We start from the raw sequence: 19284 nt of genomic DNA, 5'->3' as shown, positions 1-19284 counted from the left end.
GTTGGGTACCCAACAAAGGTGCGGGCTTGATCCCTCCGACCCACCCTTGTCCAGTTTTTACATTTTATTGGGAAGATTCCGGAGCGACGTCACTTCTGGGCAAATCTTATGTCACTTCCAGGTTCGCGTGTCCCCCAGGTTAGGAAGCGGCTCTAATTGCGGGTTGCTGGTACAGGTTTAAAAAAATTGACCCGTGCAAGACTCTATTTCTAATTGTAAAATCTTTAATTCAAGCTTTTAGAGGTTTTTTTTTTTTTGGTTTGTTTTTGCTGAAGAATGTTGAGGTTTTTGCATTACCTATTACTTTTTTATGGTTTCAAAAACCTCTAAAAGTACTAAAATTAGAATGTTGATAAACAGGCCTCCCCACCTGGCCTAGGAATGTTTGGGAACGGTAAGGTAGGGGCACAATGCTGCTTTTTTGTGTATTTGATTCACTGGATTCAATGGGGGGTGTATAACATATTGGCAGCACCAGTGATTTGGGCTTTCCTTTTCCTTTAAGACCTTCCTGTAATACTTGCATCTGTTACAGCAAGATTGTGGGTTACAAAAAATTACTTACTTTAAATAAAATGAGCCAATAAAGTCCAGTTCCAAATGTCACGAGAAAAAACACATCTGCCAAGGCCCCAGCATAGAATATAAGAAAGTGAATCACAGTCTGGAATTAAAATGAATCCGTGTGAATATTACAGTAAAATCACAGTTTAAAGCAGGAGGCTGTATATGAATGCCAAATATTGGTGTTTTCTAAACTTTCTTGAGCAGAGCACCTAAAAACAACTTAGCAGGCAACAAAAGACTTACTACTACAAATCCTGAGATATATGAGAAATATACGAGCAATATATATGAACGATGAGATATAGTCAGGGTATGCACAAGATATAAGGCCTATGGCACACAGACATCACCGCTAATGACAGGAGACTTCTATTCTAATAACTCAAAGGCTGTGTACCATGTTTGCAGGATTTCAGGATACACTATTGGTGTAAGAACTTACTCAAGACCCCCCCCGAGCAAAAAAGTTTCAGGGCTCCCCCTCAATACGGAGCTGTATTGTTGGTTATACCCCTGCCAACAAGATCACCCATGCCTTGTGCACAAATTAGGGATGCACCAAATCCAATACTTTGGATTCGGCCGAACTCCCGAATACTTCAAAAAAGATTTGGCCGAATACCGAACCAGAACCCTAATTTGCATATGCTAATTAGGGGTGGGAATGGCAAAATGTGTTTACTTCCTTGTTTTGTGACAAAAAGTCACTTGATTTCCCTCCCTGCCCCTAATTTGCATATGCAAATTAGGATTCGGTTCACCTGGCCGGAAGGATTCGGCCCGAATCCGAATCCTGCTGAAAAGGGCCGAATCCTGAACCGAATCCTGGATTCAGTGCATCCCTAGCACAAATCAGAAATTAACTTGCGCAGGCATAAGGAAGGCTGAAGAAACGTGAATGGCACAGGAAGGACAGTATAGCATAGGCAGAAGAGGGAGTGTGTGGGGTCTGCTGTACAGTAATTACGCCTCTGGTATTCCCAACTTTCCAGCTGTACTATATGAGTTATTTAAACAATTATGGGATAGATATTATAGGGCAGATTTATCAAAATGTGAGATTTTAATAAATAAAAACTGACCCATGTTCCATGTATTTCTATGGGATTTTTGGAAGCTTATTTATAAAATGGTGAGTTCCAATTTTCACCCGGTGATAAATATCCTTCTAGAAATGTAAGAATGTGGATTAGTTTTTATATAGTAATATCTGGACTCACATTTTGATAAATCTGCCCCTATGATTTCAAGTGCATAAGGATAGCTATTAGGAATAAGGTCTCATATCTTGTGTTACATGTTTTCTGCAGAAAACACAGCAGTAATACCAAATTATGACTGAAGTTTTTAACTCTAGAAAAGATCACAAGGTTTCACACACCTGCAAGTCAATAAATGAGCTTCCAATTCTTCTCTTCCAAGCTGCAGTTTTCAGAAGAGACCAAAGCACAGCCAGTCCCCCTAGTACCCCAATCGCCACCTAAAATACCAAGAGAGGGGTTAATCAATAATCGACACATAAAATAATACGCAGTGCAACTGTGCAGGACTTACGTCAGTTTTTTTCATCGAGTCCAATAGTCTCATTTCATAATTTACTGAAAAGGAAACCTATAGCAGGAAAGAAAATCATGAAAGTTAACCAACTGATTCAAGAGATAACCACAATATTGATTTCCAAGAAAGCATTCCCTTTTGCTAGTCCATTCAAGCATAGTTTATCTGTTAAGATACCACCATCTAGCTAATAAAAGTCTGTTACACTAACCCAAAATGAATAATACATTAGGAAGAAAACTGCAAGCTTATGTTGCGCTAGAGGGGGGAGTGTAATGCTGGACCAGCCAGGATACCAACGGTAAGAAGAAAAAACAGCGGAGCACCGTGAGAGTCCAGTAAAAGTATTAAAAAAATGGAATTTTTTATTCAGTAAACATGTAAAAACAGGTTACAGCAGCAGTCAACCCTGGCTGCCCGCTTAACGCGTTTCGTGGCGTCCTGCCACTTCATCAGAAGCTGACGGCAGCCAACCTTCAACTCCTTAAAAACCCTCCAAATAAACACGCCCACAAAAACCATTAACCCCATCCAGCCCAAAAGAATAAAAATGCAATGGTACTTAGAAAAAACAAGCAACCCTCCCTATCAGAACAGAAATAGTCAAATATACACAAATACAAAATAACAAAATAGTTCGTGCATAAATAGCATAATTTGTAACAATGTGATTAGTGTAAAATGAGCAACAATATATATAAGAGCTAGACCATTAGATCCCAAGTCCCAACCCACAGAATTAGTGAATAAATTATCCCATTCCAATAAATACAAATAGAATGACATAAATAAATCAGCCAAACCAAAAGCATTACCCACATGAACAACCCAAAACAAAATGTATACAAGAGCATTAATTAATCCCACCATAATTATTAGTAAAAACATGATAATTCCCATTCCCTATTCATCCCACCATATGCTTCAGTGGTTCTCAACTGATGAATCCAGAACGCCTCCCTAACCAACAGCCTCCTATCAAGATCCCCACCCCTCACGTCAAATTGAGGCTCATCTATAATTTGAAATTGAATATTCATTACTCCTTCATGTTTATCTAGGATGTGTTTAGCTACAGCGGATTTACAGTCATTTCTACCCACCGCCGAAATATGCTCAAGAATACGTGTTCCAGCCTTTCTCAATGTTTTTCCCACATATTGGGACCCACATGCACATGTGACCAGATAGACCACTCCCTTTGATGTGCAGTTGAAATATTTGTTAATCTTAAAGACTCTCCCTGTATTAGTAGCTGAAAACTCTTTCGAAACCTTAAGAAATCTGCATGATTTGCATCTTGTTCTACCACATCCGTAGTTCCCTTTATACTTTAGCCAGTTGTAAGAATTACCACGGTCTTTAGAACTGTATAAACTACTACGGGGTTGGCATTCACTATGGAAACACAAGATGCATGTATTCCATTCTTGGATATAATGCTAATGGCTAGGGAGGGGAGGATTTGTACGGATTTGTATAGAAAACCCATTACCCGCAATACCCTGCTGCATGCAGAGAGTGCACACCCTGCGGCATGTTTGCGAGGGATTCCCATAGGCCAGTTTATACGTCTAAGGAGGATTTGTTCCACATGGGATGATTTTCATTCCCAGGCTATGGCATTATGGGACCGTTTCATCGAAAGGGGATATGAGATGAGTGTGGTGAGATCAGCCTATGAGAGGGCAGTGGCTATGGATAGGGAGAGATTGCTGTCCGACTGTGGCTCTAAACGGCATAAGAAGCCTAAGACTCCGAAACAGGGGAATACAGGGGTTAAATTTTGTACTACATATGGTAAAGAAACATGGTCATTACAACGCAGTGTAAGGAAATATTGGGGGGTGTTGCTACAGGATTCGACTCTGGCCAGGGTGTTGGACACACGACCATCCTTTGTGTTTAGAAAAAATAGCAATGTAGCATCATGGATTTCACGTAGTTTATACAGTTCTAAAGACCGTGGTAATTCTTACAAACTGGCTAAAGTATAAAGGGAACTACGGATGTGGTAGAACAAGATGCAAATCATGCAGATTTCTTAAGGTTTCGAAAGAGTTTTCAGCTACTAATACAGGGAGAGTCTTTAAGATTAACAAATATTTCAACTGCACATCAAAGGGAGTGGTCTATCTGGTCACATGTGCATGTGGGTCCCAATATGTGGGAAAAACATTGAGAAAGGCAGGAACACGTATTCTTGAGCATATTTCGGCGGTGGGTAGAAATGACTGTAAATCCGCTGTAGCTAAACACATCCTAGATAAACATGAAGGAGTAATGAATATTCAATTTCAAATTATAGATGAGCCTCAATTTGACGTGAGGGGTGGGGATCTTGATAGGAGGCTGTTGGTTAGGGAGGCGTTCTGGATTCATCAGTTGAGAACCACTGAAGCATATGGTGGGATGAATAGGGAATGGGAATTATCATGTTTTTACTAATAATTATGGTGGGATTAATTAATGCTCTTGTATACATTTTGTTTTGGGTTGTTCATGTGGGTAATGCTTTTGGTTTGGCTGATTTATTTATGTCATTCTATTTGTATTTATTGGAATGGGATAATTTATTCACTAATTCTGTGGGTTGGGACTTGGGATCTAATGGTCTAGCTCTTATATATATTGTTGCTCATTTTACACTAATCACATTGTTACAAATTATGCTATTTATGCACGAACTATTTTGTTATTTTGTATTTGTGTATATTTGACTATTTCTGTTCTGATAGGGAGGGTTGCTTGTTTTTTCTAAGTACCATTGCATTATTATTCTTTTGGGCTGGATGGGGTTAATGGTTTTTGTGGGCGTGTTTATTTGGAGGGTTTTTAAGGAGTTGAAGGTTGGCTGCCGTCAGCTTCTGATGAAGTGGCAGGACGCCACGAAACGCGTTAAGCGGGCAGCCAGGGTTGACTGCTGCTGTAACCTGTTTTTACATGTTTACTGAATAAAAAATTCCATTTTTTTAATACTTTTACTGGACTCTCACGGTGCTCCGCTGTTTTTTCTTCTTATCCTTGGGATCCTTTTGACCGCATGGGATGGCGGCTAGCTGTGCAGCACGTTTGAATCTGGTGTCCGGTAAGTGCTCCCACTAAACATATTTTTTCTAGGATACCAACGGTAGCCTAACTAATTTGCTGTATGGACTTCATCCATATATGTCATGCAGAGCAGTGTGATGTCTCACATTTTTGTAGACTTAGTCTATGGTAATCCAAATTATGTAAAGGCCTCATATCTGAAAACCCCCCAAATCCCAAACATTCTGCATTATAGGTTCTATACCTGGAGTATGTTAAAATGCAGAGAGCAGTTACAAGTGAAGCAGTCAAATAATAAAAATTAGGTTTAAAGATTATTTCAGATGCTATATAAGCCAGTAAAGACATCAAGAGACTTGGAGGGACAGTAGGAAGAAGACAGACAACTCTGAACCTATATGGGAATTGATACGAAGGAATGGAATAATGAAGGAGACTCTTAGGGGCACATTTACTAAGGGTCGAATTTCGAAGTTAAAAAAACTTCAAAATTCGACCATCGAATTTGATACTTTGACAGTCTAAGTATTTTTTCGATCAAAGTAAAAATCGGTCGATCGATCAATTAAATTTTCGATTCAAACGATTTTTTAAAAAAAAATACTTTGACTTCTAAAAAATTCGGCAGGTTTAAGGTGGCGAAGTGTCGAAGTTTTTTAAAGATACAGTACTTCATTTTCGAATGGTCGAATATTGGAAGTTTTTTGAATTCGAATCGAATTTTGGCCTATTCGATGGTCGAACTACACAAAAATTACTTCGAAATTCGACGTTTTTGAATTCGAAAATTCACTTCGAATTCACTTCGACCCTTAGTAAATGGGCCCCTTAGTGCTTGTGTAACGTGTGCTTTAAATTCCTATTTGATGCAAAATCTTACCTTTACAATTTGGGACTCTGGATTTTGCAGCTGTACATCTGCATATTCCACAGTCATCAGGGGTGGGTAAATTATCCCCTTGTAAGTGTCAGGCACAAGTCTAATGCTGTAAAAATTAAAATATCATCAACATTTTGCTCTTCAATAGAACAGAGAGAGTCTGGCAGCAAACAGCATACTTGCAGGCACAACATTTAAGCAGTTAAATGTTAGTGCTGTGTCCACAGTGCTTGATTACAATATTACTGATCATAAAAAAAAGAAAATAAGTGGATGAAATAACATACTTTCAGAACTGCTTTCAATTCTGAACTATGCATTATCTGAAAGGAGGCTGTACTGTATGTAAACAGGCTGATTCTCTCAGCACTATATAAATGAGGGCTATTAACTATGCAACTTTGGGGGTATAAGCTTCTTTTACCCAAAACTCTTTACTAAGCTTATAAAAAAAGCAGCAATGTGTAGTAACATGACACACATATATCTTGTGTTTAATTGTACACATTACCTGATTGTGATTTTGCTAGCAACTCTAATGAGCCTTGGAGGATCGGCCAGAGAATTTTCCCGGCCACTAACAGTATCCACTAAGAAAATTCGGCGAGTCAAGAGCCAGTTGTTGATGTTGTCTCCTATAATAAAAAAAGAGGTATGTTTAGTCAATAGGAAGTAATATTCTACACCCATGGTGTCCAACCTACAGCTACAGGCTCGGATTCCTAAGGCCACACAGGCAACATAAGAGAAGAGATAAGCAAAGAAACAGAACAAATATGGGTTCAATCCGAGTCCCTTCCTTTTGTAAAAATAGGAGCCACATTCAAATGAAGAAAGTGTGGAGTAAACAACATAGTTTTATAGGTGACAAAAATGTTTACCAAGGGATAACAGATAAGCACCATGACTGGCTGTAAGCTATGCCCGTGAGGACTGCTATGCTATCTGTGGGGTGCATTTATAAACACTGGGAAAATTTGCACCTGAGCAGTAACTGATAGCAACCAATCAGTGATTAGCTTTTTTTTTTAAGGCAGCTACAGGTTGAACACTAAAAAGCAATAATCTGATTGTTTGCCGTGGGTTACTGCCCAAGAGCAAATTTGCCCAGTGTTTATAAATGAGCCTCTGTGTGTCTTTAAACTGGTGCAGAAGTTTGACTTCCTTCTCTCTGTCCAGTAAACTGCTAACTGCTAACTTCTGATAAAAAAAAAAAAAAAAAGACACTCTGTTTAAGTAGAATATCGTATTTAAAGCCTTTGGTCTCCTGGCATAAACAGAGTTCCAAATAATATTTTGGTGCTGGAGAATTTACCTTGGTTAACAAACATTTCATGGTACTGGAGGTTAAGGTTCAGGACAGGTACAGGCAGGAGATTCTGCTGCCCCTCATTCCCTGGGTAGACCAGATACACATCATAGAACACAGGCTCGGGATGGTCGTGTAGGAGCTTAGAAACACTAATTCCACACTGTAAAGGAATGCGAGAGAATTAAGTGAACAAGTGTAGCAAAATATACTCTGTGTGTGTGTATGTAGGAGGTTTATCGGATAAACGACTTCTCCTCCCACACTTGCTCAAATAAGCCAGGTTGTTGGAAAATTAGCATAGTTTTCATTTCCATCTTTATTATAACATAGGAGTATTGAATAAGCAAGTGAGCAAGTCACAATTAACGGTGTATAGTATGTATAGTAAATCATGTATCCCATTATAAAATATAAGTATTCACAGAATAGCACCATAATAATATACAGGTCAAGACAGAGGTGACTTTTAATAACCTCATATTTTACAACAGGGGGATACATTATTTATTATAAGTTTCAGTGACTCATTTGACAGAAATTATGAAACGTATTATAACTGATGACACCAGTAAGCACCTTTTAAGGATATCATTTACAGGATATTTGTAATTCTTGTATTAAGATATATATTTCATGCTTACGTCATGTTGATAAGTTGTTCCAAAACTGAATGCAGCATCTAACTTGGCCATGGTGTCAGGACACAACTGGAGAGAAAAAAATACTTGTTTAACTGTGCAGTGGGTATGTTTGATGTTTTGGGGTGGGGAATACACTTGACTAGATGTAGTCCTTTCACTCACTAATGACTCAACAGTTTTTGTTTAAAGGCCAAATATACAGTCACATTTAAAATTTTATTTTGTGCTTAGTACCATGGGATACAAATGCTGATGTACATCTATGGTACTGATCTGTACTGGTGATGAGTAACCTTGCTTCATTTATGGAGTGTCAGGCCACCAAGTACTACTTTGCACCCCATTTCAAATCTCTTGTAATGGATCGTAACACAGGGTTGCTCCTGTACGAGGTCATAAGGAAGTTTGTGGCCAAACAAGGGACATGGGCTGCTTAGGATAGTATAAATCATTAAGATGAGCAGGTAATATATTCAAAGCAAAAACAAAAACACGTTCAGCTCTGAATAAAAGATTGTGGTACACTGGCCATTTAAATACAGGTAAAATAATTTTATAAATTCAGCTGCTTTAAGGACAGAGATGTCATTTACATACCAGAAAATAAACAATAAAGTTCTGCCAAATAGTAGCTAACCTCTAAATACATCTCTCTCTCTCTATTGATCTATGAATTATATAAAAATTAAATAAAAATATAAATACCTGCAGTAATCCTCCAGCCAATGACTGCCACTTTATAAAGTTCCCTTGAATGTCATACACAGCTGCTAGAAACTGCAGTTTTGTATTTTCTACCTAGGAAGAAAGAGCATCAGATAAGCATGGCAGATTCCTGTTTGAATCTGTAAGCTGCTTGGAACTGTGACATACAGGCGATATATTCTGTGATATACAAGTGTCATAGAACCAATATCTGTTCACTGATGGATTAGTAATTCAAATGTGCATCATGCTGCAACAAAAATCTCTCCATGCATGCATATTAGAACAAGCTGTCCACATTTCCATTGTAGTGCAATATCCCTAAAACAGGCCAGGGCCAAAAAATCCTCTGGAGGGCAAGAGAAAGCCTTTTGGCCTCCTCGTGGACAACACTGACTTAAAAACAGGGGGAAATCTTCAAACTGGGGAACCCTAAACTGGAACCAGAAGCATTATAAACGTAGCCTGATGTGGTAAGTACGAAGCATACACAAATAGAAAATAAATCCAACTTTTTGACATGAGCGTGTTCATTTGGGGTTTTGTAGATAGGTGTGAATTTACCAAAATACTTTTGATTTATTACTAATATATATTTTTTTTTTTACACAGACATACCCGATTCCAGAGATGAAAGGAAACCATGATAATCTGGTATCAGGTTTCGGTTTAATATATATGTTCCACATTAAGAATTAAAAATGCAATTTATTGTATTTAGGGCCTGTAAGTAGCAGCAGTCACTGGGGCTCCTTTATCAACACTGGGCAAATTTGCCCATGGGCTGTTATCTATAGCAACTAGATTGTTGCATTCATTGTTCTTCTTGCAGCTGGCTTTAAAAAGATAATCGCTGATTGGTTGCTATAGGTAACAGCCCATGGGCAAATTTGCCCAGTGTTGATAAATGAGCCCCACTGTCTCATCTGAGGAACAAGAGTCCACTCAAGCCTCTTCAGGTTGGCAAATGAACCTCCGAATTAAGAGAGGCCCCAAAGAATTACAGTTTGAGAGACACTATTTTATTCCAGCTCATTTAAGGTAGCTTTTTCCATACCTCCTCACTTTCTTTAAACGTATAACTTGTGGGAACTGGGGAGGATACAAGAGTCCTGGAAGCCAGCCCAGGTTGGTCACCATAGAAGAGCCATGGCAGATTTGTCCGCCTGTAGAAAACATGATATTTGCTGTAATTTAAGTTATCATGCAAGCTTGTAAGTTATTATGGTAGCTCAATTTTGTAAACCACCAAAAAGAAATCACACTTGCCAGTATGAAAGGGAATGGACAACTCCTAGACCTACTGTGCTTGTAAATATGTACTGGAACAGACCACAGGCATCAGCACTAGAAGTACTTGTAGAATGCATGTTCATGACACACATGTTCCCCAGAGCTTGGCACGATGTTTGATTACTGTAAGTCTATGAAAATAAGAGAAATAAAGGCACCATGTTACAAACTGTGCTGCAATTCAGTTAAATTATATTTTGTGGAAGGTCTTATGGCTAATGTCACATTGGGGGGGAATTCACAAAACTTGTGATATTGAGACAAAATAAAAGTGGAGATAAAAATGTCGGATTTCCCACCAAATTCACAAACCTCTATCTCCACTTTAGTGAATTTGTCTTTTAAACAGACACTTTTCATATTTTGTCTTTCGCAAAACATTTCTGAATTTATCTTTAGCTTTTACTACACCTGTCAGTCATCCATCAAATTGGAATTTTGTGGGGGAGGGGGTTTATTTTATCTAGGAAAATTATACATCCTTTTTTTCAGGATAACCTGGGCTTTCTAAATCTGGGGGGGGGGGGGGATTTGCATCAGAAATATGTTTATTATCTTAAGTGTCTTAGTGCTGCTAAAACTAAAAAATTGGCTGGGAGGCTTTACTTTTCCTTTAGATATTATAGTCACTCAAATTGCTAAAACTAGTAAACTAGTAAAACTAGTAAAATAATGCAAGTGTGAGTTAAAAACTTTTTACATAAAAAATTGTGTAATATACACTTTTTTTGTTTAAGCAGTGTTTTTTACTTGTTTTGTTAAGCTGGCCATAGACGCACAGTTCCTATTGTACGAATCAAGGATTCGTACGATTTTCGCATCGTGTGGAGAGTGCCGACATCTTTCGTCTGGCGGAGATCGGTCGTTTCGTCGATTGGACAGGTTTGATTTTGCCCAACCGATCCCGCCGGAGCCTATTGGGCATCGTAATCGCATCGTTCGGCCATACGGCCGAACGTTCAGATTACCCACGATATAGCCATGCTTGTTAATGGCATAATGGGGAAAGATCTGCTCGTTTGGCGATGTCGCCAAACAAGAGGATCTTTGCGTCTATGGCCACCTTTAGAGTCTTTTACACCTATAGGGAAAGACATAAACTTTTGCCCTGAGTATAAGATGTTAATCCCTATTAAAGGAGAAGGAAAGGCTAAAAATAAATAAAGCTCTAATCATTGGCCGTAAAATGTACATATACATACCATCAGTATTTTTTTCCTACAATTAGTCAGTTATTCTGAAGGTGGAATCAATTTTAAAAAAAGCTTTAAGCTGTTCTGCAAAGTATACCTCTGCTGCAGTCCAGAAATTCTTCTATTCAGGGCACACGCAGGCGCAGTTAGTTTCTGAGGTGCCCTGTACATGCGCACAACGTCGAAAGCTTTCCCCAGCATATAGATGTCACGTGACCTGAAAGGAATTGCTGACCTCGCTGCCCCTGCCTGTTCTAGCTCAAGCGCCAGTAGGATTACTGCTGTTCCGTTGCCATGGAGACGCCCCGAAGTTAAGATAAATTTTGAAGCTACTGCACTCCTCAGGAGCAGTACACAGAGATACATCAGCTGCGTTCAGGTCTGTCTGACAGTCGTCTGTACGAACACAGCATTCAATTTACAAACTGACGTAGTGGGGTCAAATTCTGGTGAGAGCACAGTAGCATTACAGTGGAGGAAGGGAAGTGACGTGCACAGAGGAATATGGCGGCGGCAAACTTTTAAATAGTGGGGATTTTTCAACTAATACTGTGTGAGAATGGTAACGATTTGAAAGTTAATAAGGCAGCGTTTCAGGAGAGGGGGTTAAGATGAACATCTGAGAGGGGGTTTATTTTTAAGGCTTTCCTTCCCCTTTAATATGATAATAATTACAAGAGGTGTGAAATGAAGATTGGGAGTACCAAAACAGTGCAGTTTAATTTAGAATTGATCTCACAAACGGTGAAGAGTTAAACTGATCTTTACTCCATTTTAAAAGTGTCGAGAGAAAATGTGTTGAAATTGGAATGCAACGAATTCTTCGGCGAAAGATTCGGCCGAATACCGAACCTAATCTGAATCCTAACAAGCATATGCAAATTAGGGTTGGGAAGGGGAATACATTTTTTACTTCCTTGTTTTGTGACAAAAAGTCAGGTGATGTCCCTTCCTGCCCTTATTAGATTAGGTTCAGTCGAATCCGGCTGAATAAAGCCGAATCCTGGCCCAATCCCGAACCCAATCCTGGATTCGGTGCATCCCTAGTTTAAAATGTAATTTTTGTGCCATTTTTATGTAAAAGACAAATTCATAAAAGTGTCTGTAAACTGTCTTTCTTTCACTAAAATATGAATAGTGGCGGTTGAGTCGGAATTTAGGTGGATTTCTGTTTGTGAATATGGAGAAAGTATTTTACTCCAGTTTACCACCACTTTTACTCCAAAAATGGGCCATCTCCACTTTTGTGAATTCCCCCCAATGTGTTTTCTACACTAGCAGAAAAATAACAAAACACGGGCTTGATAACACGGTCTGCACAGTGAGAGGCCATAAGTGTACTGCATATAACTGTGAAACTAACAGACAATGCATTTTCTGAAGGGTCAATTCACCAAAAAGATAACATTCTTGAATAGTATATATATATATTTTTTTTTTCTGTTTGCTATTCATTTTCTATTTTGTAGCAGTTTTTTTTTTTTTAATATACAGACCTAAAAGTTCTGGGAGTATACTGTATATACTCGAGTATAAGCCGACCCGAGTATAAGCCGAGGTACCTAATTTTACCTACGAAAACTGGGAAAACTTATTGACTCTAGTATAAGCCTAGACACAACTACAGCCCTGTCTCCCAGCAGCGCACATTCTGCCAAAGCGACCCCCCCAGCAATCAACTGGACTTCTTTGCAAAGTTGATGGTGACAGAGAATTGCCAAACGGATTACTGTGTGCATTGTCCCACTGTCCCACTACCATGTGCAGAGGGTGCTGTTTGATATTGCCATCATTGTTAATCTTTCGTATAACCAACAGAGGGCGCTGTGTGATATTGCAGTCACTGTTATTCTTTCATATAACCAACAGAGGGCGCAGTGTGATATTGCAGTCACTGTTAATCTTTCATATAACCAACAGAGGGCGCTGTGATATTGCAGTCACTGTTATTCTTTCATACAACCAACAGATGGTGCTGTGTGATATTGCAGTCACTGTTATTCTTTCATATAACCAACAGATGTTGCTGTGTGATATTGCAGTCACTGTTATTCTCTCATATAACCAACAGAGGGCGCTGTGTGATATTGCAGTCACTGTTATTCTCTCATATAACCAACAGAGGGCGCTGTGTGATATTGCAGTCACTGTTAATCTTTCATATAACCAACAGAGGGCGCTGTGATATTGCAGTCACTGTTATTCTTTCATACAACCAACAGAGGGCGCTGTGTGATATTGCAGTCACTGTTATTCTTTCATACAACCAACAGATGGCGCTGTGTGATATTGCAGTCACTGTTATTCTTTGATACAACCAACAGATGGCGCTGTGTGATATTGCAGTCACTGTTATTCTTTCATATAACCAACAGAGGGTGCACTGTTAATTCTTTCATATAACCAACAGAGGGCATTGTGGGATATTGCAGTCTCTCCCCAAGTGCACTGTTGGTATAGGAATGATTAAAAGTTACTGCAATCTCAGCTACTCGGGTTGGGTACTCGGCTACAAGGGTATATACGGTACTCAGTAAGGGCTAAAGTTACCACTGTGTATATATCAGGTAATGTAACTAAGAATTTAGAAAGTCAGTTATCTGTTTTACAGAGTTGCTACTGGGAAATGGGAGAAGGCTAAAAACTAATTTGCCTTGCATTTCAGAAAAAGGCAATATAAAAAAGTAAATATAATAGAAAGCAAATTAAAATGTAATTATTTGCAGTGTACTATCTGAAAACACTACCCTGTGTGCAGGTCTGTGTAGATATGTTTGATCACCTGGCAGCAGCTGTGCCATGAACCTTAGTAACAAGACTTGAGATGATAAAAAGTAACTTGATCAGACGACTCTGAATAAAGCAACACACTACCATATAAGCTGGATGGATAGTCATTATTAGAGCAACAGAACTGACTTAGCAGACACCAATCCATCCTATTACAGTTTTTAACCAATGATCCCCAAACAGTGGCTTGACAGCAACATATTGGTGTTGCACCCAATGTATTTAGATCAGGTGCTTATTTTTAAAAGCCAAGATTTGAGGTATTTGAAGTCACAACATAGCTGTCCATATGAGGATAAGAAATGGGCAGTCACAGACCTTATTTAGCATACCATGCAACATTATTCACACCAAGTTCCAAAGACTCTATAAATTGTAATGTGGCTTGCGCGTAGAAAGGGTAAGCAAATTTTGGTCTTAGCTAGTCATACATAGAGGGAAAAAGAAAATGATCAACCCACATTCCCTGGTCCCGTTTCACAAATTAATTTAGTATCTAAGCTAATACATTTATTTTGCAAAACAAGGGTTTTTAGTTACAAAATGATCATAAAATTGATAAGCCACCATACCACGTCAAGGTAAACCCCATATGGTGGTCCTAATCTCTGGTCAAGTTTTTTCTTGGTTGGCATCTCCCTGCATAACTGCATGTCTCAGTGTCTTCAGACCAAGGCATTGGCTTAAATTGGCTTGATCCTCCCCCATGCCAGTAGCATTTTATAAGGGGAAAGCTTTGATTTTTTACACAGGCTTGTTCCTTTTCTGCCCGCTTAAAGGAGAATTCAACCCTTTACCAAAGAAACCCCTACCCACCACCCCACGTAAACCCCCTCCCTCCTCCCCCCCAGCCTAACTGCCCCTAACTTTTTACATACCCCTCGGCGCAGATTCTGACATCGGAGTTCACGGCAGCCATCTTCCGGGTCTTTGTGTCTTCTTCTGGCGCTTCTGCAATTTCCGTCCATTTCGGCGCATGCGCAGTTATCTCAAACTAGTAAATTGCTCCAACTGCGCATTCGCCACTTGCTGGTCTCTGTCTCAGCTTACCGAACACCCGTAAAATGGCTGCGGTGAACTCCGATGCAATTAGGCTGTGGGGGAGGGTGGTTTACATGGAGTGGGGGGGGGGGTTGGTAAAGTGTTGAATTCACCTTTAAGGCTTGTAAAAGAGAATGATTTCCCAGACCAGCAACAAAGTACTGTTCTAACTGGGCTTGATCCTCTCCTATGCCACAGCATTTATAGAGGAGAGGGGTCATACGTAGGCATATAAAAGATTGGCCCCTCCAGCCTCTGTCTGAGGTTTTTTGTGCCATGTATGGGGCCTTTGGGAGGTCCTGGCCAATTTTTATTTGGTCAAGAAAAACTATACAAATCAGGTAGGTTTGAAAATCGTCTTGGGTTGCAGCAGGTTCCCATTATGATCTGATCACTGGCAAGAGGCCAAACAAGGAACATCCTGATTTTGGCTCACCATGTTGGTGCCCAGACTGGGTAAAGTTTCCCTTAAAGCAGGCAATACCATGTATTGTCGGCTTTAAAAGCAAGTGATAAAATAAAGTGTAAAAATCTTACCAGGCAAGCCGCAGCCGATGCTTGCAAATGCATGGAAAACCATTCTGATCTCAATATCAAACCCTAAAAGAAAAAATGTTAAATGCATTCTTAGAGTTCCATACTGTATGTACATTTACAAGCAAACACATCAGCACAATATAGGGTCTCACCAGCTGGCTGTAACGAACATTCAGAAGTGCATTGGACAGGAAGCTTCCTTCTGCATTGTAGCATATGCCTCCAGTCTAGAAAAGATGTAAGTAAAGATATATGTTGTATGAGCTTCTATTGTTCAGTGGAGCCTTAGATAATACACATTCCTATCCTCCAAAAAAAAATTACAGGGTTTGCAGATGAAAGTGTCAGGAACATTAACCAAAACATGTAAGTGTTTTTCGAAGGTAGCACCAACAGCAAACGTCTTGTACACTGGATAACTAGCCCATTACATGAAAAATAACAGATGCATTGCTGTAGCAATTGGCTCAGTCCATTAAATGATTAATATGTTATCACTTTACATTAGTTTGGCTCCAATAATTTTTTATTGTCTAATATATATATATATATATATATATATATATATATATATATATATATATATATATATATATATATATATATATATATATATATATATATATATGCACTGAATCTACACTTCTAGAATTCATTTAGGTGAAGCCTCAACAGAAGGTTAATTGAATACCAAACTGGATCCTAATGTTTTTAAATTTAAGAAAATTCCCCCAAAATGAGATCATATAAGTTGCCCGGTGCTCTAAAGTTGCCACATGATATTAAGAGTCAGGATCTTTAATTATATCCCATGAAAATGTGCTGACATTTTACAAACCTGGATTCAGTGATTCCCTAGTTCATGGTGAGTGCTGGTTACAGTTGCATTTTGCTACTAAATTATTTTCTTACCATAATATTTGGCTGGTTACAGCTGCAAGAGTTACTCCTGTTGATAACCGTGTGATGGCACCGTTCACACCTAAACAAGTAGATATAGCAATTTGTTTTATTAACAAAAACACACAAACATAACTGCACATGGGCTTACACATGCTGCAATACATACACTTTTGTAATACATTACACTTTGAAAGTGGCTAAAAATGCCGTATTTTATATACAGAACTTATTGCACCAGCCTAAAGTTTTGGCTTCTCAATAGCAGCGATGATCCAGGACTTCAAACTTGTCTGTGACACTCATGCTCAGCTTCTCAACAGCTGCCCAGAGCCCACTAAGCTTAGGGGTCATCACAAATTATCAAGCAGAAAATGAGGTTGGTCTGTAATATAAGCTGATGCTACAGGGCTTATTATTAAATTCTGATGCTATTGGTTTCTGCCATGTAGTAATTATCTGTATTAATTACTAATCAGCCTTATATTGTGACATTTATATTTTATGTGTACTGTATATTGTGAGTGGGTACCTAAGCTCAGTAAGTGACAGCAGCACAGAGCATGTGCAGTAAATCAGCAGAAAAGAAGATGGAGAGCTACTGGGGCATCTTTGGAGACACAGATCTCCCCTGCTAAAGGCCTGTGGTTGCCTTGGCCTGGTACAGAAGCCCAAAACATAATGTAAAACATTTCTAGCTACTTCTATAGTTAGGCTTTAGTTCTCCTTTAAGTGTATTATGACACATTGAAAGGAATACACAGCTCCAGATTAGCAAGAATAACCTGGCAAATGCCAGAGGGCTGCTGTAAAGGGTCAGAAGAAAAGGGCAAATAATTCAAAAACTATGAAAAATAAATAATGAAGACCAACTGAAAAGTTGCTTAGAATGGGCCATTGTATAACATACAAAAAATTAACTGAAAGGTAAACTACCCCTTTAATCTGGGGGTTATTCCTTTGTATTTTAAACACCTGCTAAGTTGAATATCGTTCAATCAGAAAAATATTGGGAGTCTGGATCCCACTGCCCTTAGGATTCCTTGCTTGATTATATGGGCGGAGTAAACTTACCTATTTTCTAAGGTGTTGGGAGCAGTGAAGGAAGGTTCAGTCCCATCACAGTCAATGCATTCTGCTTCTGACAGTAAGGAGCCATTGACATCTCTTTCCACTGCAAATACAAATGTTTTACTATATTAATCCTCCTGGGATTTTAAAGCGATGCGTGCAGCGGCTGCGAGTTTGGATGGGGGGTCCCGCCACAACTAATTGGGCCACAGCAGACTACAGCACCAAGCTAAAGTTTAAAATCAGGGACACAAATCCTAGTTAAAGGACAAGTACCAATCAGATTGCACCAAAAATATCAATGGATATCAGTATACGACTAGTTTTACCTCACTATCTTTTGCATATTTCTGCTATGTTATTGTCCCGTATAGTGGTGTTTTAAATCTCGCATTCAATGACCACACCCTACATGCTTGTATCTCATTACTGCACAGGAGCAGTGTCACTGTCTATACACAGACACACACAACCTGTAAATAGTCAGAATGGGGGAATTCACAAAAATGACGATAGAGGAAAATGTCATAAAAATGTTGTATAAATATGTCGTATTGGTGCCGACTTTGTAACAAATCAATTTTCCATCATATTTCAGCATCTACTGATTTTTGTTGTTAAAAAAGTAGGGGTGGCTATTTTTGTGTCATATGTACAACGTTTTGAGAATTAGTTGGAACCACTAAATTTTTCCAGCCAAAGTGTTACCTCCATAATGAGAATGTCGCGGGGAAAATGTTGATAGGTTGATTTGATTAGGTCTGTATAAAGTTTTTGGCTCACAAATAACATTTTCACAGCACAATTCTGACTGTTTTTTATAGGGACACACGGAATCCGGGATTCGGTTCAGAATTCGGCCTTTTTCAGCAGGATTTGGCCAAATCCTTCTGCCTGGCTGAACCAAATCCTAATTTGCATATGCAAATAAGGGGCGGGCGGGAAATTGTGTGACTTTTTGTCACATAACAAGAAAGTAAAAAATGTTTCCCCTTCCCACCCCTAATTTGCATATGCAAATTAGTATTCAGATTCGGTTGGGTATTCGGCCAAAAAATAGTGGATTCTGTATATACCTAAGTTGGTAACATGTGTCCAGTGTCCTAACTCCTAAATGCATCTAAAATTTGGTGGCATTACGACAAATCCATACCATACCATATCGATACAATACCCATACAATATCCATATCCATACCATCTCCATATCGATACAATATCCATATCCATACCATATTCATATCGATACAATACCCATACAATATCCATATCCATACTATATCCATACGATATCCATACCATTTACTTTATATACCTTCAATTTGTTGAACTTACTTACATTTGTTCACTGACACTTTAAGAACTGTATACTTACCCAGAATTTTGTGAACTTTCCCCAGTATATAATTATGTCTAAGACCATACCTTATCCATACAATATCCATATAATATCCATACAATATCCATACCATATCGATACAATACCCATACAATATCCCTATCATATCCATACAATATCCATACCCATACCATATCCATATCGATACAATACCCATACAATATCCATACCATATCCATTTTGATACAATACCCATACAATATCCATATTCATACTATATCCATACTATATCCATATCATATCCATATTGATACAATACCCATACAATATCCATAACCATACCATATACTTTATATAACTTCAATTTGTTGAACTTACTACATTTTAACAATTTGGTCACTGACACTT

At 38.7% G+C, this 19284-nt stretch overlaps 1 protein-coding gene across 1 annotated transcript in view; it reads right to left on the bottom strand.

The window, feature by feature from the left end:
* The window catches only part of tmem67.S (transmembrane protein 67 S homeolog), a 36575-nt gene that overhangs the window by 14450 nt on the left and 2841 nt on the right, over window positions 1–19284 (bottom strand). The window contains exons 4-17 of the mRNA XM_018223860.2: window positions 17542–17641; window positions 16480–16549; window positions 15720–15794; window positions 15568–15630; window positions 9983–10137; window positions 9771–9879; window positions 8714–8806; window positions 8009–8074; window positions 7371–7527; window positions 6567–6690; window positions 6056–6161; window positions 2122–2178; window positions 1949–2047; window positions 566–664 (exon numbers count right to left, since the gene is read on the bottom strand). Coding sequence (XP_018079349.1) covers window positions 566–664; window positions 1949–2047; window positions 2122–2178; window positions 6056–6161; window positions 6567–6690; window positions 7371–7527; window positions 8009–8074; window positions 8714–8806; window positions 9771–9879; window positions 9983–10137; window positions 15568–15630; window positions 15720–15794; window positions 16480–16549; window positions 17542–17641 — 1373 coding nt within the window. The remainder of the gene's footprint in view (window positions 1–565; window positions 665–1948; window positions 2048–2121; window positions 2179–6055; window positions 6162–6566; window positions 6691–7370; window positions 7528–8008; window positions 8075–8713; window positions 8807–9770; window positions 9880–9982; window positions 10138–15567; window positions 15631–15719; window positions 15795–16479; window positions 16550–17541; window positions 17642–19284) is intronic.

Source organism: Xenopus laevis, chromosome 6S, assembly GCF_017654675.1.
Source record: "Xenopus laevis strain J_2021 chromosome 6S, Xenopus_laevis_v10.1, whole genome shotgun sequence".
NCBI lineage: Eukaryota > Metazoa > Chordata > Amphibia > Anura > Pipidae > Xenopus > Xenopus laevis.
The sequence above is the reverse complement of the archived record's forward strand: the minus strand, read 5'-3'. Positions and strand labels throughout refer to the sequence as shown.